We start from the raw sequence: 25,153 nt of genomic DNA on the forward strand, positions 1-25,153 counted from the left end.
GTGAATCAAATAGAGCAATTTGCAGAAAAGTGTTCAGGTAGAATTCCAGGCACACCTTCTGAATGCACATTGAAGCAGGCACACACTGCTTCTGTCTCTCATGGGTCTGCTACCCTCTCCTTGTTAATTTTCCTCCCTCTCTCTCTTCTCAGTACCCCCAGCAGCCCCCAACCATCATACAACAGTTACCACAGCAACTGCCCCTCATCGCACAGATCCCACCTCCACAGACCCTGCCTTCAATTAAGTCTGGCAGCATCAAGGAGGGTAAGAAAAGTTTCAAAACAAACATTGATTTTGCACTTAAAGGAAGTATCTGGCTTGAGTTTTTAATCTCTGACAGTAAATGAAAGTAGGCTTTTTCCACTGAGGTTGGGTAAGATACAAACCAAAGAACATGGGTTAAGGGAAGAAATTTAGGGATAACACAAGGGGAAAATTTCTTCAAGAGTGGTGGGAATATGGAATGAACTGCCAACTGAAATTGTGAATGTGGGCTCAATTTTAACAAACAAATCTGAACAGGTGTATGGATGGGAGGGGTATGAAGAGATATGGGCTGGGTACAGGTCAGAATAATAGTTTGACACAGACTAGAAGGGTCAAAAGGCCTGTTTTCTGTGCTGTAATGCTCTATGGTTCTATATGAGGTCTGGTTATGAATTGTACCTTCTGGTTTCAGGATCCCTTCCCCCAGCTGATAGAATAATCTGGACTAGTATTGGAGCCTGATTTTGGGCTGGTCGTGGAGAGACAATGTTTAAGGTGGTTGATTGGACATTAGTGGTTTTAGAGTCATTTTGCAGCTGTCTTCATCCTGGAAAGTGGAGAGTATTCCATCATTTTCATGACTTAGGCCTTGTAGTTAGTGCCTCTGGCTGCAGCTGTCCTTGGACAGTGTGTGTAATGACAGCAGTCCATTTGAGCAATGGTAATCCCCAGGGAGACTAGATGCTGGTTTTGCTCCAAGTGGTCAGACTCTCTTGTTGAATGGTCTACACCTTGCATTTTTGTGCACGATTGTCATTGCCACAAGACATGAAGGTCATGTAGGACTTATTAAGTGCAGGCATAGACTGCTTCATATGCTGAGGAGTGTGAGAGGACTTGCTCACTGCTGACCTAATGACAAGCAATCTAACAGGTTATCTCAAACAACTGTATCCCAAGTTATGATGAAAGGAAGATAAAGTAGCTCCAAGCAAGGGGAGTACAATGGCACTGCTGTGATGGCCACTGGGAACAAATGTCTTTTGGCTCATTGGCATACCCTTTCAAACTTGAGCCTTCTGCTCTATGGGAGGAAGGAGAAGAGAATGTGTCTAGAGTGTGATGGAAGTTTCAGTATGTTGAATGCCTTCCAGAGGCTGGAGATGGAGTTTATGTAGAGGAGGGAGGTTTGTGTGACGTTCTGAGCTGCATTCACCATCTTCTGTAGCTTCTTCCTGTCCCATGCTGGAATGCATCCAGCAGGTCTGCTCTTGATAGTGCACCTATTGAAGTTATTAAAGAATGGAGGGGACATGCCAAGCTTAGTTTTTAAAGAAAGTAGAGGCTTTGGTTCCTTGTGTCAATGTACTTATCCAAGGTCAAGTTGTTGATGTTTATTCCCAAGAACGTGAAGTTATCTACTCTTTTTTGTCTTCATTGCCATTGATGTAGTCAGTTGTGCAGACTCTGCCCCCTCCCCCATAGTCACTGATAGTCTCTTTCCTCATTGACGCTGAGAGGGATTTTGTCATCTTGGCACCATGTCACTAGATTTTCAACCCCTTTCCTGTGTTCTGACCATTATATGATGCACAGCACTCTGTGGTGTGGTGAGAGAATTTGAAAATGGTGTTGGAACAGTATTTAGCTGTACAGTTGTGGGTGTAGAGGGAGTATAGTGGGGGTTGTGAACATATCCTTGAGCAGCAGATTGAGGAAATACTACCCATCTTGACTGATTGTGGTCTGTCAGACAGGAAGTTTTGGATCCACTTGCAAAGGGGCACCAAGGACTGGATGCTATCTTGGGAATGTTTGCTGGACACAATGTGATTTAAGGCAGAGCTGCAGTCTGAACAGTAATCTGACACATGTCCTTCACATGTCCTTGGTACCTGGATGTTCTAGGTCTGAGTGGAGAGCTGGGGGAGGGAGCTTCTGCTGGGGGAGGGAGCTTCTGCTGGGGGAGGGAGCTTCTGCTGGGGGAGGGAGCTTCTGCTGGGGGAGGGAGCTTCTGCTGGGGGAGGGAGCTTCTGCTGGGGGAGGGAGCTTCTGCTGGGGGAGGGAGCTTCTGCTGGGGGAGGGAGCTTCTGCTGGGGGAGGGAGCTTCTGCTGGGGGAGGGAGCTTCTGCTGGGGGAGGGAGCTTCTGCTGGGGGAGGGAGCTTCTGCTGGGGGAGGGAGCTTCTGCTGGGGGAGGGAGCTTCTGCTGGGGGAGGGAGCTTCTGCTGGGGGAGGGAGCTTCTGCTGGGGGAGGGAGCTTCTGCTGGGGGAGGGAGCTTCTGCTGGGGGAGGGAGCTTCTGCTGGGGGAGGGAGCTTCTGCTGGGGGAGGGAGCTTCTGCTGGGGGAGGGAGCTTCTGCTGGGGGAGGGAGCTTCTGCTGGGGGAGGGAGCTTCTGCTGGGGGAGGGAGCTTCTGCTGGGGGAGGGAGCTTCTGCTGGGGGAGGGAGCTTCTGCTGGGGGAGGGAGCTTCTGCTGGGGGAGGGAGCTTCTGCTGGGGGAGGGAGCTTCTGCTGGGGGAGGGAGCTTCTGCTGGGGGAGGGAGCTTCTGCTGGGGGAGGGAGCTTCTGCTGGGGGAGGGAGCTTCTGCTGGGGGAGGGAGCTTCTGCTGGGGGAGGGAGCTTCTGCTGGGGGAGGGAGCTTCTGCTGGGGGAGGGAGCTTCTGCTGGGGGAGGGAGCTTCTGCTGGGGGAGGGAGCTTCTGCTGGGGGAGGGAGCTTCTGCTGGGGGAGGGAGCTTCTGCTGGGGGAGGGAGCTTCTGCTGGGGGAGGGAGCTTCTGCTGGGGGAGGGAGCTTCTGCTGGGGGAGGGAGCTTCTGCTGGGGGAGGGAGCTTCTGCTGGGGGAGGGAGCTTCTGCTGGGGGAGGGAGCTTCTGCTGGGGGAGGGAGCTTCTGCTGGGGGAGGGAGCTTCTGCTGGGGGAGGGAGCTTCTGCTGGGGGAGGGAGCTTCTGCTGGGGGAGGGAGCTTCTGCTGGGGGAGGGAGCTTCTGCTGGGGGAGGGAGCTTCTGCTGGGGGAGGGAGCTTCTGCTGGGGGAGGGAGCTTCTGCTGGGGGAGGGAGCTTCTGCTGGGGGAGGGAGCTTCTGCTGGGGGAGGGAGCTTCTGCTGGGGGAGGGAGCTTCTGCTGGGATCTGTTTAGCCAGTAACCAGATTAAAGAGGATCAAGATCGGCTGGATGAGAGCCATGACCAGCCTCAAAAAGCACTTCACAATTGTGGATGTCAGGGCCACTGGTCAATATTTATTTAGGCTCATTATTGAGCCTTTCCTCAGTACTGGTACGAAGGTGGCCTTCTTAAAACAAGAGGGAACTGTGGCTTGTCAGAGACATTTTTACAACTGGCCTTAATGTCTCTTCCTCTGCTCTTCACAAAAGAGCAGTTGTCCAAATTCAGTGCTTGAGAGGACAGGCTATACCCTTTATCAATTTAAAAAGCAGCTGTACACTATTTCTGCTTTTGATCTTCAGCTCTTTCCATAGCCACAATGATACAACACTTTAGCATAAAGGGCGACATGGTTGGTGCAGCAGTTAGTGCAACGCTTTTACATCACCAGTGATGGGAACTTGGGATCAAATCCTGCACTAAGGATGTCTGCATACTAGGGAGTAGATATAGATGGAGATACTATCTCAGGGATCTGTTGAATAGTTTAAAACATAGCTCCAGTAAAAAAAAGGCAAGAATTATATTACATCTGGAAATAATAGCTAATTCATAGAATAACACTAGTTATATCCCATAAAAGTAATCAATAAATGATTTCCATGTTTCTTCAAATTTAGAAGTTGTATCTAAAGTACAACTTCTGATATTTTTTTCTAGATTTAAGATTATAACATGACAAAGCCATTGAAATAATGTAGGAGAATCAGTCTTTCCATTTAAGTAAAATGGCTCTTCTAGTCCATAGTGTAGAAAAAGCAACAACTCTATATGCAGAAGGTAAACAATCCACATCTGTAATTCCAAAAAGAGCAGTTAAGGGGTTCGGTTGTAATTGAATAACCAGTATAATTGATAGGGTTTAAAAATCTTTCTAACACAGGACATGACCAAAACATACGAGTCAATGAAGCCACATCAGTACTGCACCTTACACAAGTAGAGTTTGTATTAAGAATGATGTGAGTTAGTTTATCTTTAGTCCCAGCTTGCTTGGCCACAGCACACGAACCATGGGTGTAAAGGGTGGGGCCAGTACTGCGCACACTGCACTCCACCTAAAAGCTCCTTTGTGCAGGCCCGAGGACATGTCCACACACCGAGAGCAGTTCAGTTTATACAAGTCTTTATTACTAATAAATCTAAAGCTGAATTCACACTACAATATGCAAGCCCTTCCCAATTATACTTATCAATGCCTGGGCTAGTCCCAACTGCCAAAGCAAGGTGACGACTGCACACTTGTAGTAGGTTGTCTGGTCGCCGGTAGCAGCTTCTCCACCTCCCCGGACCGGGACGTTGGTTGGAATCTTGAAGTTCTTCTTGTTGTTGAGATGTTGCCACCTCTCGGAGAGTCTCAAACTTCAACAGTGGGACCATGGCTTATATTACCCAAAAGTTGTTTACTTCAGATCTTATCTCTTTGAACAAATGATTTAATTATTTTCAAGGTCTGACAGTCTGTGACCAACAAAAGACAACTGCATCTCTGGGCCCCATGGTGGAATTTAGGTGTGTCTACTGATTCATATGCAACAAACAGGTTCTCAGCCTTGGCTGCAAAAGTAAGAAACACGGTTTAAATCTTCCATTACACTCCACCCCTTGTTCGCAGCCTGTCACTTATGAGACTTTACAAGCATTTGAGTACAGAAGGAGTGAAAAAGAGAAACTAAAACTATAATAAGCACAAAAATAAGCAATAATACGACCACCCAACGGAGAATAGTGTGGTCCAATCCCCCAAATATACCATTTAACCATGAAAAAGGATTCAAACTATCCTTGTGGGCCACAATACCCAGACACTGAAGCTCATGGACAGATTTTGAAACATGCTTAACAATATCAGATATATTAGTGGATACATCGGGCCGTGTCTCCCACGGGGAACTCGCTCGGAACGTCCTCAACATTACAAATCCAATTGCTGGCATCAAAGCAGCAGTTATGCCAGATCAGCAGGAGCACAAGATGGAGGACATGGAACAGAGAAGCCTGACAATATGTCACTCACGATGCCGTAAGCGTTCAGTGTTTAAACAAACTAAACCATCCTGTCCCTCAATAGCTACCCACCAAGTGTTACCCTGGGCAGGTGTCACTATTTCTCCTTTTACAGGAGGGCCACTACCTGGTGGTGCCACCTATACCTTTTGTCTGGCATTCTCTAGCTCGGGAATGGGGGGCAATGACTGTTTTTCCTCTGGAATAGGCTGTAGTTCAGAAGTCGGTGGAAAGGTGTACCTCCCTTTAAAGGGCAATGATTCAAATTGTCGATTGCCTGCTGCAGCACATGGCACCACCCCTTCAGGGTCCCCAGTGGTGTTAACAAACAAATTTGTTCCTTCAGTAAGCCATTCATTCGTTCAACTAACCCGGCAGCCTGTGGGTAATAAGGAATATGGTGGACCCACAGATACTGTTATCAGTTGCTCAATCACAGATTGCCTTCCCGGAGAAGTGAGAGCCATTATCAGACTGAATTTCTTCTGGTACATTATAATGAGAAATTAAATGGTTTAGTCCTTGGTTAGTGCTAGCTTGGTCAGCCGTCTTGGTGGGAAAAGCAAAAACCAGGCCCGAAAAGGTGTCAACCATTACTAGGACGTAACGTTTACCCATACAGTCTGGCATAGGGCCTATGTAATAAATTTGCCAGACCGCAGCTGAGCGAGCTCCCCATCTTATTCAGCTATGCGGACGAGGAGGAACGGTGCGGGACTTCACAAGCTGGCATGCTGGGCATGTCCGCTCAACCATGCGGACATTGTTCTGATGGATGGGTAAGGCATGTGTACAGGCCCACATAGCTGATCCCTTCTCCCCCAAATGGCCACTATTTGTGTGCCCATCGAGCCAGGGGGATGGTATCGGCGTGGCTGATAGTGGCAAGCTGATCTGCTACTGCATTATGTTGTGCCATGTTCGTCGTCGTATTGGTATGGGCGTCAACGTGATATACGGTTATCTCACGATGATGGGAAGCATCGCACAACAGCTGCCACAACTGTTTGCCCCATACTGGGCGGTCATGTACCAGCCAGTCATTCTTTTGCCAATCAGGCATCCATACCACTAGTCCATTTGCCACAGCCCAGGAATCAGTAAACAAGCGAAGAGGGTGATCATGGGGATCTAGTGGTAAAGTGACTGCCTTCAACTCAGCATATTGACTGGAGCCACCATCCTCCTCCTCCAATAAGTAAGTTCCTGACCTGGGATGGTAAGCCACCGCCTTCCATTTCTGCTTTCCTTGCACCCACCAGCTGCTACCATCAGTAAACCAGGCATCCTCTTGTTCTGCTTCCTGTACCATCTCTTCCGTGGCCCCTTGGATCATCACATCATCAATATAACAGTGAATTGAGAGAGAAGGCGATACTGGCACCGTCAACAAATCACCGGCAATTAGGCTGTGGCAAATAGTGGGAGAGTGTACATAGCCCTGAGGGAGGCGGGTGAAGGTATACTGGCGCCCCTTCCAGGTAAAGGCGAACTGATCCTGTGAGACCTCATCTATAAGAATACTGAAGAAGGCATTAGTGAGATCAATGACAGCATACCATGTTCCTGAGTTCCCAGTAACAATGTTTTCAATAAGGGTAACAATGTCCGGAACTGCCAAAGCAAGTGGTGGGCCATGTTTGTCCAAAAAACGATAGTCAACTGTCATTGTCCAGGAGCCATCGGCTTCTGGACTGGCCAAACAGGGCTATTAAAGGGCGACATTGCGGGCCTCACTACCCCTTCTTCTTGCAGAGCATCGATGGTGGCAGTAATCTCTTCCTGCCCTCCAGGGAGGCGATATTGTGGAATGCACACTGGTTTTTGAGGGGGGGGGGGGAGGCACCATCACAGGATCCCACTTAGCCCAACCCACCACTAATCTTTTAGTGATAGTCCGAATTCCAAATGCAAATCCCCCTTGGCTAGTATTAAGGGCCGTACCGGCCAACATATTAATACCCAGGATACACTCGTCAGTGGCAGCCACCAGGGCATGTAACCATATAGGGGAAGGGCCATCACCCACCTTGGCGCGAACTTTTATTTCCTTCGCCAGTGTGATCGCTCCTCCCATCCCCTCTATTCGAAATGTTGGTCCAGTCCAGAGATCAGGGTTACCCAGAATCACTGAGTGCTCCGCACCGGTATCGACCAAGGCCAAATATTGTCGGTCATTACCACCACCCCAATGGACTGTTAACGGTATGTAGGGCCGTAGGTCCCCGTGTATCCTCCGCATCTCAATGGAGTAGACACAGGGGCCCTGCCCACACCCTCATGCTTTAGCAGGATTTGGGGGCTTCCAGGCCCACATGCCACTATTATCCATAAGAGCCTTTTTATCCATTTGTTGTATCTCATCATGGATAACTGGAGCAAGAGAACCTGGCTCAGTGGAAGCAGCAGTGGGAGCAGAAGGCACAGCTGGGCCAGGAGGACTCAACAGCTGGGGTAGATGTTCCCCTGCCTTCCTCTTATAAAGGGCATAAAGGACTGCAGTAGGTTTCCCATCAATATCACTTTTAGGTAGGCCTAACTTTAACAAGGTTAGAAAAAGGTCTTTTCTTGTCGGTCCGTTATTAGCAGCAGCCCCTCTCTTTTCATCCTGCTTGTCTGATTTAACCTGGGTTGTATGCGAGTAGATTTTACCTCGCAACTCCAATTCTCTAAGCCCAGATAAGGCGTGCACCGCCTCAGACACGGTGCCCAATTAGCGGACTAGTTACAGAGAGAACCAGTCCCCGTACAGTGGGTTGGGTGGAACGAACCAATCTGGTATGCATTCCAGCCGTGAATATCTCTTCATCAGGGCTCCCCCCATGTACCCACAGCCTCAAACGCCCTGCATACAAGGCAGAGGCCAGGGCCTGTTGACGAATTACTGCTATACCCTCCTCTGGGGTGCCACAATTGTTCTGTAAATGTAAATCCCAATCTACTGGTGATGGGTATACTCGTGGCAAGACATCCCCTAGAGTGGCAAGTAAGTAATCCACCTCTCTTCCTTTACCCCGCAGCTCAGCAATGACCCGGGTATCAGTAGTCAATGTTCCTAATCCCAACAATTCCTCAGGGGTTAAATATACGTTACCCCCTCCTTGCTCCCAAAGACGCAGGAGCCAGGCTGCCAGAGTTTCTCCCGCCTTTTGCCTATATAGATCTCCAATGGCAGCCAGCTCTTTATAGAGAAGTCACGGATCATTGACTGCTCTTGACCCCTGCTCCCACTTTGGCCCACAGGGTCCTCTGCCCAGTGGACGGGACGAGGCCCAGGCCATCCTGTAGAGGGGGTGGGCCATTGAGCATAAGCAGGGGTTCGGGTATTTTCCCCTGGGTCCTCTTGGGAGATCGGGGTATCTATCCCTTCATTCTCTTCCCTTACATCATCTCCCCTTTCGTCTGTTTGGGAAGTCTGCTGCTTTATGGGGCGGGTGTGAACAGCAGGTGGAGAGGGCAGTATGTTAGGCACATGCTGAGGAGTATCTGCATTATTACCATGGTCATCTTTCCAGATATTCCCGCCCATTCATCAATTACATCAGGATCGTCACCATTCCTTATCATGGCATAAATATGATGTGGATCGGGTTCTACTCCATGCCTTTCTTTATCTGCACCGAGCTGCTGCCGGAGTTTAATATTACAGCAGATCGTTTGGACATGCTTATCCTCTCATTCTTTGGCTCGGTCCTGACTGGTGCAAACAATCTCACTCATCATGGAACAGCATTGTCGCAGGGCTTCTAGCTCCTCCTCTAGTCGCTCTCTTAAGCTGAGCTTCTACTTCCCGCTGAACTAATTCTGCTTCACGCTGAACGGAGTGGCGTAAGGCTGTGGCCAGCAGATAAAAACCGTCCCCTTTTTACCAGGAAATTTACTTTCTCGAAGGAGAGTGGCAACCCGCTCTCCCAGAGGAGCACTTGATGGGTCTAACTTCTCATCCCAACTAATGGGTGGTCCCAACAAATGCAGGGTATTGGCCAACATGGCAAACCCATCGTCTTTGGAAGTCCATCCCGGAATCAAGAACTGCTCAGGGCTCACCTCTTTCTTTCGGCAAAACATCTTGAGACCAACCCTGCTCACTGCGCCAATCGTCTTGGGTAAACTTATACCTCTCATTTTGTTCGTTTTAGATTGGTCATAGTGTTTGAGCTACCGAAATAGACACACACACACCGAGAGCAGTTCAGTTTATACAAGGCTTTATTTCTAAATCTAAAACTGAATTCACACTACAATATGCAAGACCTTCCCAATTATACTTATCAATGCCTGGGCTTGTCCCAACTGCCAAAGCAAGGTGACAACTGCACACTTGTAGGTTGTCTGGGCACCAGTAGCAGCTTCTCCACCTCCCCGGTCCGGATCGTTGGTTGGAATCTTGAAGTTCTTCTTCTTGCTGAGAGATGTTGCCATCTCTTGGAAAGTCTCAAACTTCAGCAGTGGGACCATGGCTTATATTAACCAAAAGTTGTTTACTTCAGATCTCTCTTTGAACAAATGATTTAATTATTTTCAAGGTCTCCCAAAAGTCTGCAACCAACAAAAGACAACTGCATCTCTGGGCCTCATGGTGGAAGTTGGATAATGTCTACTGATTCATATGCATCCCTGGACCCCATGGTGGAATTTAGCGGTGTCCACTTTCTTTCTTTTCTTTGGCTTGGCTTCGCGGACGAAGATTTATGGAGGGGTAATGTCCACGTCAGCTGCAGGCTCGTTTGTGGCTGACAAGTCTGATACGGGACAGGCAGACATGGTTGCAGCGGTTGCAAGGGAAAATTGCTTGGTTGGGGTTGGGTGTTGAGTTTTTTATCCTTTGTCTTTTGTCAGTGAGGTGGGCTCTGCGGTCTTCTTCAAAGGAGGTTGCTGCCCGCCGAACTGTGAGGCGCCAAGATGCACGGTTTGAGGCGATATCAACCCACTGGCGGTGGTCAATGTGGCAGGCACCAAGAGATTTCTTTAGGCAGTCCTTGCACCTCTTCTTTGGTGCACCTCTGTCACGGTGGCCAGGGGAAAGCTCGCCATATAACACGATCTTGGGAAGGCGATGGTCCTCCATTCTGGAGACGTGACCTACCCAGCACAGTTGGATTCGATGCTGTCAGCCTCTGCCATCTCGAGTACTTCAATGTTGGAGATGAAGTCGCTCCAATGAATGTTGAGGATGGAGCAGAGACAACGCTGGTGGAAGCGTTCTAGGAGCCGTAGGTGATGCCGGTAGAGGACCCATGATTCGGAGCCGAACAGGAGTGTGGCTATGACAACGGCACTGAGGTTTTTCAGTTGGTTGTTTTTCCAGACTCTTTTGTGTAGTCTTCCAAAGGCACTATTTGCCTTGACGAGTCTGTTGTCTACCTTGTTGTTGATCCTTGCATCTGATGAAATGGTGCAGCCGAGATCGGTAAACTGGTTGACCGTTTTGAGTTTTGTGTGCCCGATGGAGATGTGGGGGGGCTGGTAATCATGGTGGGGAGCTGGCTGATGGAGGACCTCAGTTTTCTTCAGGCTGACTTCCAGGCCAAACATTTTGGCAGTTTCCGCAAAGCAGGACGTCAAGCGCTGAAGAGCTGGCTCTGAATGGGCAACTAAAGCGGCATCGTCTGCAAAGAGTAGTTCACGGACAAGTTTCTCTTGTGTCTTGGTGTGAGCTTGCAGGCGCCTCAGATTGAAGAGACTGCCATCCGTGCGGTACCGGATGTAAACAGCGTCTTCATTGTTGGGGTCTTTCATGGCTTGGTTCAGCATTATGCTGAAAAAGATTGAAAAGAGGGTTGGTGCGAGAACACAGCCTTGCTTCACGCCATTGTTAATGGAGAAGGGTTCAGAGAGCTCATTGCTGTATCTGACCCGACCTTGTTGGTTTTCGTGCAGTTGGATAATCATGTTGAGGAACTTTGGGGGACATCCGATGCGCTCTAGTATTTGCCAAAGCCCTTTCCTGCTCACAGTGTCGAAGGCTTTGGTGAGGTCAACAAAGGTGATGTAGAGTCCTTTGTTTTGTTCTCTGCACTTTTCTTGGAGCTGTCTGAGGGCAAAGACCATGTCAGTAGTTCCTCTGTTTGCGCGAAAGCCGCACTGTGATTCTGGAATCAGTTGAAGACTACCATACTGCAATCCACTGAAGAGGTACTGGTTGACCGTTTTGAGTTTTGTGTGCCCGATGGAGATGTAGTCATGGTGGGGAGCTAGCTGATGGAGGACCTCAGTTTTCTTCAGGCTGACTTCCAGGCCAAACATTTTGGCAGTTTCTGTAAAACATGACATCAAGCGCTGAAGAGCTGGCTCTGAATGGGCAACTAAAGCGTCATCGTCTGCAAAGAGTAGTTCACAGACAAGTTGCTCTTGTGTCTTGGTGTGAGCTTGCAGGCGCCTCAGATTGAAGAGACTGCCATCCGTGCGGTACCGGATGTAAACAGCATCTTCATTGTTGAGGTCTTTCATGGCTTGTTTCAGCATCATGCTGAAGAAGATTGAAAAGGGGGTTGGTGCGAGAACACAGCCTTGCTTCACACCATTGTTAAATAGTCTAAAAGGTAATGCTGGTCCTAAAGGAGAAGCAAAGGAACAATTTTGGACAGATTTCAATTCCAAATCTACCTAGAGTAGATGATCATGTTTATCAAAGTAATAAATAATATAGAAAATATTAACTACCCAATAGTAAAATCTCAAATTCAGTAAACCTATGCCACCATCCTTCTAAGGTTTCTTTAAAAAAGCTTATTCAATCTGGCCCCCTTACCATTCCAAATACAAGATGAAATCTTAGAATCATTATCAAAATAAGATTTTGAAATAAAAATTGGGACAGCTTGAAATCAGTATAAAATTTAGGTAATATTATCATCTTAACAGCATTAACACAACCAACCAAAGAGAAAGTCATTGGGGACCATCTAGTAAAACATTGTTTCACAAAATCTAACAAAGGAGAAAATTTTAAATTTAAACAGATCCAACTTTCCAAGTGATTTTAACACCCAAATAAATAAAATACTCTAACAATCTTAAATGGCAATATTATTATAAATAAGATCATGCGAGTTTATTGGGAATAATTCACTTTTACAAAAAATTAGTTTAGATCCTGAAAAACTCCCAAAATTCAATAGTAAAGGAAACATCACAGGGATAGAATTAACAGGATTTGAAATATCTACTCTCACCTCTCTTTTATTCTTTACATATTTGAAGCTTTTTGCATCTTCTTTGATAGTATTTACCAACCTACTTTCATAATTCATCTTTTCCCTCCTTATGAGTTTTTTTTTAAAGTTACCTTCTGTAAGTTGTTAAAAACTTTCCAATCCTCTATCTTCTCACTCAGGTTTGCTTTCTCATTGGCTTTGACTTCCCTTGTCAACCAGTTGCAATATTTACCATTTGAAATTTTCCTTTTTTAAAAATCCCACACCTTTCCCATTTCTTGCAGAAACTTCATCCATTGTTGCTCTGTTCTTCCTCACTATGCCTCCTTCCAATTCCTCTCTCATAACACTGCAATTCCCTTTACTCTAATGAAATACTGATGCACCTGACTTTAGTTTATCCTTGTTAAATCTCAAATTGAACTCAATCATATTGTGATCATTGCCCCTAATGATTCCTTTATTCTAAGATCTCTAATCACCTCTTGGTCATTAGACCCAATCCAATACAGCTGATCCCCTCATGGGCTCATCAACAAGCTGCTCTCAAAAGCCATCTCATAGGCTTTCTACAAAATCTTTCTCTGGAGACCTAGTCCAAACCTGGCTTTCCAAATCTACTCGTATATTAAAATCCCCCATGACTACCATAAAATTGCCCTTCTGACATGCCTTTTCTATTTGTAATTGGTAGTTCACATTCCCAGCTACAGTTGGTCTATCTATAACAGCCAAGGTTGTCTTATTAACCTTGCCATTTCTTAACTCAACCCACAATGATTCTATACCTTCTGATCCTATGTCACCTCTTTCTAATGAGGTAACATTGTTCCCTACCAATAGAACCACACCGCCCTGTCTGCTTATCTGCCTATCCTTTCAATCCTTGCACATTCAGTTCCCATTGATATTCATCCTTTAGCCACAACTCCTTGACAGATACAACATCATACCTGCCAATCTGTAGCTGTACTATTAGGTCATCCATTTTATTTCTTGTGCTGCGTGTTTTTAAATACAAAACCTTTAGCCCTGTATTTATTATATTTGACTCTATGTCCCTATGCATCACAACACATGGCCTTGGCTGAAATTTTCCCCTATCTGCCTGTCCTTCCACTCACATTCCTGACCAGGTGTTTCTACTTGTGCCCCAACCACTTCTTCCTCTACTTCTTCACTTTTGTCTCCTCACCACTGTGAATCAAGTTGTCCTCGTTCCCCCCTCCCCCGTCTACCACCACCACCACATTACTAATCCTCAGGTGCAACCCATTTCACTTGTATAGGTCATCCCTTCCCCGGAAAAGGTTCCAATAATCCAAGAACTTAAAATCCTGCCCCATCTCCAGCCACACATTTTCTGCAGTTTCTTCCTGTTCAGACCTTCCCTGACTTGTGGCACTGAGAGAAATCCACGGATTACCACCATGGAGGTCCTGCTCTTCAGCCTCTTTCCTAACTTTGGAGGACCTATGCCCTACTCCTGCCTATGTCATTGGTACCAATATGTACCATGATCTTTGGCTGATCACCTCCCCCTTAAGAATATTTTGCAGCAACTTGAAGACATCCTGGACCAAGGACCCAGGAGGCAACACAGTATATTGGAGTCTCTTTTTCAGCCATAGAATATCCTATTTGTTCTCCTGATTACTGAGTCTCCTACGACTATTGCTCTAACCGACTTTATCCTTCCCTTCTGAGCCGAGCACAATGCTATTGGTCTGTCTGCTGCTACCTGGCCCAGATGGTCATTCCACCCAGCAGTGTCCAAAGAGGTATACTTGTTAATAAGGCAAGTGGCCATAGAAGTGCCCTGCACTGCCTACCTGTCCCCTTTCCCTCTCTTGCATCAGAGGTGTAACTCCTGTCTATCATCCCCTCAGCCTCCCAAATGCTCCAGAATTCATCCAGCTCCAGCTCCAATTCCCTAATACAGGAACTGCAGATGGATGCATTTCTTTTCTTTTTTTTTAAATTTTTTATTTTTCACACCATAAATCACATTAGCCATGATATACACTATTTCTTTTTCACACATATACAGTGACTTTTTCTCCCCCCCCCCTTTCCTCCCAAACCACTCCCCCCTCTCATCCATTTTAGGTATACAATCTAGGTTGCATTAAGCCAGTCAGACAATGTTGTCATTCAACAAAATTACACCAGAAATTCTACTGAGTCCATTCTTTTCTTTCCTTCTCCTTCCATCAACTTAGGTAATGTTTGACCCCGGTAGGTTTTCGCTATTGTATTTAATGTAAGGCTCCTATACTTGTTCGAATATTTCAATATTATTTCTTAACCTATATGTTATTTTTTCTAATGGAATACATTTATTCATTTAAATTTAGTAGTTTCTTCCTTTTAATTTGGTTATGTATTCCATTAATATTTAAAGACATATAGTTCAGCGTAGCCCTTTTATATTTTGTTTATCTTCTCTTTCCGTTTTTCCATCATTACCTTTCCTCCTTTTCCATTTCTGTTTTCTTATTTTCAACTCTTTATAAGACAACATTCCTACAACATCCAACATTTTCCTTATTCTCCTATTTCTATCTTATTTATCCCCAATCTCCCCTTCACCTCCTGAGTTGTCCTTTATCCCTTGTCGGACAACCACATCTCCCCTCTCCATTTGGATTTGCGAATCCACTCGCAAGCGTCAACTGATTTTGCAGTGACCGCTATTTCCCCCCACCCCGCCTCCCCCAGAAAAGATTTCACTTTTCATATGTCACAAAGGTCACTCTTTTAATTCCCTCCTTATTCTCTCTATTCCATTACCTTCCCTTATTAATTCTTGTCTATACTATCTATATTTTCCTCTAAGTACAGATACATTCATGTATGCTCATTGTCTCTATTCACTCTTATACCTCTTTACCCGCATACATATCAATCGTGATCATTTTTACTCTCATTACCCGTCTTCATCCCTCAGTCTATTTTTGTCTTTACCCACATACATATCAATCGTGATCATTTTAACTCTCATTACCCGTCTTCCTCCCTCAGTCTATTTTTGTAATTGTTCTGCAAATTTCGTGCTTCTTCTGGATCCGAGAATAGTCTGTTTTGTTGTCCTGGAATAAATATTTTCAATACCGCTGGATGCTTTAGTATAAATTTATACCCTTTCTTCCATAAAATCGCCTTTGCTATATTGAACTCTTTTCTCTTCTTTAGGAGTTCAAAACTTATATCTGGATAAATGAAGATTTTTTGCCCTTTATACTCCAGTGGTTTGTTGCCCTCTCTTACTTTTTCCATTGTCTTCTCCAGTACCTTTTCTCTTGTAGTATATCTTAGGAATTTTACTACAATAGATCTTGGTTTTTGTTGTGGTTGTGGTTTAGAGGCCAATACTCTATGTGCCCTTTCTATTTCCATTTCTTGCTGTAGTTCTGGACATCCTAGGGTCTTAGGGATCCACTCTTTTATAAACTCCCTCATATTCTTGCCTTCTTCATCTTCCTTAAGGCCCACTATCTTTATGTTATTTCTTCTGTTATGGTTTTCCATTGTATCTATTTTTTGAGCTAGTAGTTCTTGTGTCTCTTTAGTTTTTTTATTAGATTTCTCCAATTTCTTTTTTAAGTCCTACCTCCATTTCTGCTGCTACTGCCCGCTCTTCCATCTTGTCCATTTTCTTTCCCATTTCTGTTAAGGTCATCTCCATTTTATTTATTTTCTCTTCTGTGTTGTTTATTCTTTTTCTTAAATCCTTAAATTCCTGTGTTTGCCATTCTTTAAATGACTCCATGTATCCTTTAATAAGAGCAAGTATATCCTTTACCTTGCCTTTCTTTTCTTCTTCTATTTCACTGTACTCTTCCTCTTCCTCTTCTTCTTCCTCTGGGTTGACCATCTGTTGTTTCTTTGGTGCCCTTTCCTCCTCTTCTTTCTTGTTTCTATTGTCTTCTGTGGTCTCTTCTTGCTGCAGGTGTTCTGCAGCTGTCGTTGCCGGCTGTGGAGATCGACTCCCCAGCTGGTCCCCCCTCCCGTCGGTGTGTTTTTTTTCATTCGCATCGCGCATGTGCGAAGTTTCGCGCATGCGTGGTTGCGCACTTTTACTCGGCTCTGCGAGCCATTTTTGTAGTCCATTATTTACCGACCTGAGGGAGCGGGTTTCTCTCTCCGCAGCGGGCCTCTTCGGACAGGTAAGGCCTTCACCTTTTTCCTCCTTTGTCTTCTCTTCCTCTCTTCTTACCGTTGCTTTCGATTTTTCTTTTTTTGTCGCCATCTTCTTTCCACCTTTATACTCACTTTTCTGTAACTTTTATTTCTGTGCCTTTGTGTTTTCCTTTGTTTTTCCCGACTTTTCTGGAGAGGGCTGGAGTTCACCGTCCGGCCACTACTCCATCACGTGACTCCTCCCAGATGGATGCATTTCTTGAAGGTGTAGTAGCCAGGGCTAGTGATGACTTCCCTGACTATCCACATTCTGCATGTCATTCCCACTATCTATTAAAGAGCAAAGAGTGAGAAGAATCTGTCCTTACCTTGCCTTTGCTCCTGCATCTTCTCCTCAGCCTCTGCTCACTGAACATTTTGAATCAAAATCCCTGTCCCACAATGGCTGCTCTGGTTGAGCTCTTTTTTTATGTGCTGCAGGCTCTCTCTGCAGCCCAGACTACAACCAATCGCTGCTCTGCTGATCTTTTAACCACTCCGATTACAAAGCCCTGCTCCTGATATTCACCAGCTGCCGAGTCTGATAATCCTTGAGATGCAGAAAAGGTTAGTGATGAAGTTTCTTGCATTTGCTTTGCAGTGCTGGAATAGAAGGATATTAAATTATAGAACGTAGAACCACACAGCACAGTACATCCCCTTCACTTCAAGGTGTTGTGTCAACCTATCTAAACCTACACCACATCAATCTAACCCTCCCTCCCCTATTATTTTCCTTACATTCATGTGCCTGTCTCTCTTCAATATCCCTGTTGTACCAGCCTCCAACATCACCCCCAGTAATGCATTCCAGGCACCCACTGCTCTCTGTAAAAAAAAATTGCCTCTGATGTCTCTCCAAAACTTTCCAACACTTTTGTTAAACAAATGTCTTCTGCTATTGACCTGGGGGAATGGTGTTGGCTGTCCACTCTATCAATGACTCTCATAATCTTGTACACCTCTATTAAGTCACCTCTCATCCTCCATCACTCTAAAGGGAAAAGTCCCAACTCATTCAATCTTTCCTCATGAGATATGTTTTCCAACCCAGTGTGTTCCATTCTTCAAAAAAATCCTTCCAATACTTACCTTTCTCACAGCATTATCTTTTCCTCATTTGTTCACAGATATGGTTGAACTGATGTTAATGCAAAATGCTCAAATGCATCAGATAATTATGCACAATATGATGTTGAAGGCACTGCCTCCAATGGCATTCTCCCAGCCTGGAAATTCTTCTGGCAGTCCTGTGATGCCTCACGGGCAGGTAAGAACATTTATCTTTAACCTCATTTCCTCTTATAGCTAGAGTCACTGAGACTCACATCGAGGGAACAGGCCCTTCAACCCATTGAATTCATGAGACCATCAACCATCCGTTTCAGCTGATCTCATTTTATTCTCCACACATTCCCATCAGTTCCCCCATCGTAAGTTAATGAAAAGTATTCTTAGAGATGGTATATATAAATATTTGCATAAGCAGAGTTTGATTAGGAACAGTAAACATGGATTTGTGAGGGGAAGATCATGTTTGATAAATCTTATCAAATTTTTTGAGGAGGTTACTAGGAAGAGGGTAAGGCAGTGGATGTTGTATATATGGACTTTCGTAAGGCCTTTGATAAGGTTCCTCAGTGCAAGTTAGTTAGGAAGGTTCAATCATTAGGTATTATCAGTGAAATAGTAAACTGGATTCATCAATGGTTGAATGGGAGATGCCAGATTAGTGGTAGATAACTGTCAGATTGGAAGTCGGTGACTAGTTGTTTGCCTCAGGGTTCAGTATTTATCATATACATTAATAATCTGGTTGATGGGGTGGTAAATTGGATTGGTAAATAAGCGGATGATACTAAGATAAGTGGAGCTGTGGATAGTGAAGAGCGTTTCAAGGCTTGCAGAGGGATTTAGGCCAGTTAGAAGAGTGGGCTGAAAGATGGTAGATTGAGTTTAATGCAGATAAATGTGAGGGCTAACCAAAATAGGACATAAATAGTGAATGGTAGGGCATTGAAGTATGCAGTAGAACAAAGAGATCTAGGAATAGTGGTACATAGATCCCTGAAGGTGAAGTCACATGTGGATAGAGTGGTGAAGAAAGCTGATGGTATGTTGGCCCTTATAAATCAAAGCATTGAGTATAGGAACTGGGATGTTATGTTAAAATTGTATAAGGCAAAATTTGGGGTAATGTGTACAATTTTGGTCACCAAAGTATAGGAAAGATATAAAAAAATTGGAGAGAGTGCAAAGAAGATTTACTAGAATGTTGCTGGGGTTACAGAGTCTTAAGTTATAGGGAAAGGTTAAATAAGTTAGTTCTTTATTCTTTGAAGTGTAGAGGTTGAGAGTGGATTTGATTGAGGTATTTAAAATTATTAGTGGTATAGAGAGTTGATGTGGAGAGGCTTTTTCCTTTAAGAAAGGGAGAGATACAAACAGGAAGATGAGCTGAATGTTAGGGGCAAATGTTTAGAGGAAACATGAGGGGGGACTTCCTTACTCAGAATGGTGGATGTGTGAAATGAGATTCCGGACTAAGTGGTGGAGGCAGGCTCAATATTAGCATTTAAGGAGAAGTTGTATATATATGTGGATGGGAAAGGAATGGAGGTTTAAAGGTTGAGGGTAGGTCAGTGGGGTTAGGTGGACAAGAAGGGCAAAGTTGACCTGTTTCTGTGCTATAATTTTTATATATGGTTATAGGTTTTGTTTAGCCTGTTCAGAAAACACATTTGGCATTAATGTCATTGACAACCTATTGCTCATCAGGAATTCAGACAAGTACATCTGTTAGCCTTGAAGCCTGAACTGTTAATGCACCTTAATTCTTTGGTAATGAAATACTAATCAAAAATCCAGACTTCAATGAGACAAGCAGGTAAAGTTTAGCTTTGAGACAGCATAGCAGCCTCTCAGCTCCAGAGTTCCAGGTTGGTTATTGGTCTCTGCTTCTGTAGCTGTGGTAAAAACACACAGAAATGCTGGAGGAACTCAGTCGGTCTCACAGTGTCCATCAGAAGTAGAGATATATCACTGAAGTTTTGGGCCTGAGCCCTTCTTCAAGTTATTAGCATAGAACAGGAAGGTGTCAGAATAAAGACTGAAGAATGGGAGGGGGAGGAATGCTGACCAACAAAAGATGTTAATTGGAAATAACAAGAGGAAAGGTAAGAATTGATTTTGGCTCTGTGAAAGGAGACTGAGGGAAAAGGGAAGAGAGAGAAACATCTGGGGAAAAGAAAATGGGGAAGGGGGCAGGGTTTAATGAAACCGGAGAAGTTGATGTTAATGCTAACGGGTCAGAGGGTGCTGAGACCAGATTCCATTAACAGCCCTCTCTTCTTCTCCCTGTCTCCTTTCCCCCCCAGATCTGACTGTCTGTCTTTTTCTCTCTTTCCTTTTCCTACTGATCCTTTCATAGAGCCAAAATCAATTCTCGCCTCTCCTCTTATCATATCAAATTAACACCTTTTCTTTGTCTGGACTCCTCCCACTACCAGTTTACAGTCTTTATTCTGATGCCTTCCTGTTCTTTGCTTATTCCTTGAAGAAGGGCCCAGGCCCAAAATGTTGGTAATATATTTTTACCTCCTCTGGACACTGCACATCCGGCTGAGTTCCTCGTGTGTGTGTGTGTGTGTGTGTGTGTGTGTGTGTGTGTGTGTGTGTGTGTGTGTGTGTGTGTGTGTGTGTGTGTGTGTGTGTGTGTGTGTGTGTGTGTCTGTGACTACATTGGCTTTCCCAGGTACTCTAATTTCCTCCAACATTCTGAAAACATGAGGGGCTAGAGCAGGGGTGTCAAACTCAAATTCACGGAGGGCCAAAATTAAAAACTTGGAATAAGTCGAGGGCCGAACTAAATATTTATTGAAAATTTTCAACAACATCTGCATGTTTTCTTTCAACATATGTACTATTAAACTTTTTCTTATTAAAATAAATGTTTAATAATAGTTTTGGATAAACTCTTTCCAGAAGCATTAACAAATGAGAAATAAAATATTCAATAAATAATATTTCTCTATAGAGGATTTGTCAAATGTTGCTAGTGTGCTGTCGATTAGTAAAATCTGAGGACTATTGAGAATGTGGGAGAATAACATGATTCCTGAAACAATCAAATGGGTGACTGATTGTGGGCATGAACTCTAGCAGGGTTATTTGCCATGCCCTTTTTCCATTGGTACAGATATCCTTTGATTTACACACTTTTCAAATTTTATGCCTAATGAGCTTGTATCCAGGTGCAGGACCATTTTTAACCAGGAATATATTTATCACTGTGACATGAAACTATTGGAGGATCGTTTTATCCTGAGATTAAAGTTCATAATACTTACTCAGGCCTGTGTGCGGGAGGGCGGGGTTTGCGGGCGATCGGGTTGGACAACGACAGTGTGGGGGCATCGGCTCTCGCTGCAGGGCGGCATCTTGGCGGATCAGCGGCCCCGTCACCGTGAGTCACGGGTCGGCCTGCGGCAGGGAGGGGGAGTGGGCAACGGTCCTGGCGCGGTCAGGCCCCCCCTGAGTTTCTGCCAGACCCCCCTTGACCTGCTGAGTTTCACCCGGACCCCCCTTGACCTGCTGAGTTTCTGCCGGACCCCCCTTGACCTGCTGAGTTTCTCCCGGACCCCCCTTGACCTGCTGAGTTTCTCCCGGACCTCCCTTGACCTGCTGAGTTTCTCCCGGACCTCCCTTGACCTGCTGAGTTTCTCCCGGACCCCCCTTGACCTGCTGAGTTTCTCCCGGACCCCCCTTGACCTGCTGAGTTTCTCCCGGACCTCCCTTGACCTGCTGAGTTTCTCCCGGACCCCCCTTGACCTGCTGAGTTTCTCCCGGACCTCCCTTGACCTGCTGAGTTTCTCCCGGACCCCCCTTGACCTGCTGAGTTTCTCCCGGACGCCCTCCACTTGACCTTCTGAGTTTCTCCCGGACCCCTCCCCCTTGACCTGCTGAGTTTCTCTCGGACCCCCCTTTGACCTGCTGAGTTTCTCCCGGATCCCCCCTTGACCTGCTGAGTTTCTCCCGGACCCCCCTTGATCTGCTGAGTTTCTCCCGGACCTCCCTTAACCTGCTGAGTTTCTCCTGGACCCCCCTTGACCTGCTGAGTTTCTCCCGGACCCCCTTTTCTTTCCGTGCCGGTGTCCCAGGACCTTTCCAGGGCAGTCTCCGCGCTCAGGACCGCGCTGGGATTCCAGTCAGCGGTGGAGGAGCAGGTGAGCGCGGCTAATCCCGATCCAGCCCACGCCACTCCCGAGATTGGCGGGGGGTTCCACCCTACCTGCCCGACCAGCCTCACTCTCCACATGTACTTCGGGCACCCGCCGCTGGTCCGGTGGGAAGGCGCAGGGCGGCTGGCGCCCCCATCGCCCGGCGGGGAGCCCCAATCTTCCCTCCGGCGTCCCGACTCCATCTGCAGCTCCAAGAAACGCTGTGCCACTGGGGTTCCGGGCGCTGGGAAGCGGCCTTGGCTTCCCCTGACACCGGCTAGGCAGCGCTGCTGTGGGGGGGTGGGTGGGGGGACACGACAGCGTGTTTATAAAACCACCCACCACTACTTTTCAAGGACCAGGATTTTTCTCTCTCTCTCTCACCCTGGGACACAGCAGTTACTGTGCATGCGCTATACTGGCGCGGCGGCCAGCGGGCCACCTCTAATACATTTTTGATATGATCTTGCGGGCCAAATATACCCCGCGGGCCAGAGTTTGACATGTGTGAGCTAGAGAGTATTCTGGTGACTGTAAATTACCCCAATGTAGAATTGGGGAGAGTTGATGAGAATGTGGGAGAATAGAATGGGATGAGCAGAGAATCAGTATAAATGGGTGCTTCATGGTCAATATGGGAATAATGCATGGAAAGAGGTATTGGTTCACCTCGTAAAGGCAGAGAGGTTGGATTAATGGGTGTTTCTCTGGTAGGCAATCAGTGGTTAGATGGGTGCCACAGGGTCACTGCAGACCCACAACTGTTCAAAATGTGCATTAATGATTTGGTGGAAGGGAATAAGTGTAATATACCTTAAATTTTGCTGATGCTGCAACATAACCGTGCTCCCCCCCTCCCCCCCAAACTGGCTCAGAAAGGTCCAGTTAATTTCTCTTTGGCGGCCGACCACACCATGGAACTGTTGGGTGTGGCACAGGCCATTCTAAGTCAATGTGTGCAGGTTTTAACGGGTGCATTGTGAATGTTTGAGAGCTTCGTAGCACTTTATACAGTCCTTTCTACGGTGTTTGTAGGGGTGATCCATGTGCGCCCCTTCAGACGAAAACATACTCACAATCTCTAAGTTCCTTGGGAATGAAGGAAGATTGTGTGCCATGTCAAGAAGCTGGTATGGGAGCTAATATCCCTACCTGCTCCCACAGCTTGCACAGTGTCACTGATGAGTGGTCTTCCCGTCCACGAGGAGGTGGCACAAACTCTCCAGGGATGACCCAGAGGTGCTCCATAGATCAGCTCTGGTGATAATGACTCTGATGCCTAGTAGCACCCACAGAAGTAGGATAAGTGACACTACTGATGGTCTGACCAAAGGTTTGAAGCTTTACCGAAAGCGAAAGTTAATGGTTTATGGTCTGTAAAGACCGTAAAGTCTCTGCCCTCGAGAAGTACTGAAAGAGCCTGACCACCAGATAAAGCGCCAGCACCTCCTTATCGAAGGTGCTGTATTTGGTTTCTGCGTGGCGAAGGTGTCGGCTGAAGAATGCTAGTGGATAGTTGTCTCTGTCCAGCAATGTTCTTTTTTTTATTTTGAGACATCAGGTCAAAAAGGGGCTTCGTGACATGTGTCGTTTGTTGTTTTTTTTGTAATCTATTGATGTAGTTTGTTTGTAAGTCTATTGTAATGTTATGTTGTTAATTTGTAAGGGTTAAAATTGTAATCGGGAGGCTGGGACAAGATGGCGGCCGTGGTTTGTAATGGCTGCGCAGCAGTTGCTTGCAGTGGCCCCTTGTCACGGTGCCATTTTTCCAGCTCCTATGTTTGGTCTTATGTATAGTATTATGTTATGAAATAACACCTTGACCTGGAGAAACATAATCTCATTTTTATTGCTGTTTTATGGTTTTAAAAATGACAAATAAATTCTGATTGACTGATGTGCCGCAGCAGAAACGAAATGGCAGTAAAAATTTATGATCCCAAGGAACTCTTGGAAACCCTTGAGCATTGATGGCTTTGGGAATCTCATGATTGCCTCCACTTTAGCAGGTAGCAGAACCACGCCCTTGCATGTGATTCTGTGTCCCAGGAATTCGATAGTCGACTGTCCAAACTGGCACTTTGCGGGATTAACTGTGAGCCCAAAGTCTAGCAAGCAGCTAAAGAGTAAACGCAGTTGTTTTGCGTGTTCCACGTGGGTGTGGCTGACAATGAGAATGTCATCTAAGTAGATGAAAGTGAAGTCCATGTCATGTCTGACTGCGTCCATCAGGCTCTGAAAAGTTTGCACAGCATTTTTCAGCTCGAAGGGCATCCGCAAAAATTCTAAAAAGCTGAATGGCTTTACAATTGCTGTCATAGGCACGTTTTCTGGGTTAATGGGTATTTGAGAAAATCCTGGCCCTGTAATGATTTGCTGTAAACTCTTGTATGTGGGGCACAGGATAGTCTGTTGTTGTTGCGACACTTAGGCATCTGTAATTGCCGCAGGGTCTCCAGCCTCCTGTGACTTTGGGCACCATATGCAACAATGACTCCCATGGGCTATCTGCCCTGCGTATAATGCCTAACTCCTCTATTTTAGCGAACTCCTGCTTTCGCAAGGCACAACATTTCAGGCAGCAGTCGTTGGGCTCTGGCATATACAGGCGGTCCTTGGGTCAAAATATGGTGGCTTACACCATATTTCGCAGTAGCACTGGAGAACTAGGAAGTGACGGCGAATCGTGGTGAATTCGTTCTTCGTATATTTGAGGGCGTGCAAGTGCAGGGCGGGTAACCTTGAATTTCCAAGGCAGAAGGTTTGGAAAGTCGTGCTGTCCACCAAATGCGTCCTTTCATATCCACCATTAGGGATTGGGCGCAGAGGAAAGTCTCCTCTCAGCTACATTCGGGATAAGGCAGAAAGTGTGAAATTCCATGTAAACTTGCTGCCGTCGAATTTCAAGCCACAGATCTTGTCATCTATGTATAGATAGTGCTGTTATTTACAGCCGTGAGATTTGGAACTGCTTCTCTGGTATGAGTGTCAAATCCTGAAGGAGGAGGGACGCTAACCTCCAAACCAGCGTCCACAGGAATTTTCACCCCAAGAGCAGATGTAAAGCAGGTTGTTTTCGTGGCCAGCCATCATAGCCATTATCGACGGCTAATCTGGGCATTTCCTGAGAAACCACAAGGAGTACAGCATTTACAGGCACCAGCATCCTAACGTTGGTGATAGAAGCACCAGTTGCTGGTCTCTGAGTCACATCTG

At 45.9% G+C, this 25,153-nt stretch overlaps 1 protein-coding gene across 1 annotated transcript in view; it reads left to right on the forward strand.

The window, feature by feature from the left end:
• c4h21orf58 (chromosome 4 C21orf58 homolog) overlaps positions 1-25,153 on the forward strand; it is a 97,809-nt gene that overhangs the window by 51,851 nt on the left and 20,805 nt on the right. Inside the window, exons 5-6 of the mRNA XM_069934044.1 lie at positions 153-267; positions 17,849-17,988. Coding sequence (XP_069790145.1) covers positions 153-267; positions 17,849-17,988 — 255 coding nt within the window. The remainder of the gene's footprint in view (positions 1-152; positions 268-17,848; positions 17,989-25,153) is intronic.

This window comes from Narcine bancroftii, chromosome 4 (assembly GCF_036971445.1).
Source record: "Narcine bancroftii isolate sNarBan1 chromosome 4, sNarBan1.hap1, whole genome shotgun sequence".
Taxonomy (NCBI): Eukaryota; Metazoa; Chordata; class Chondrichthyes; order Torpediniformes; family Narcinidae; genus Narcine; species Narcine bancroftii.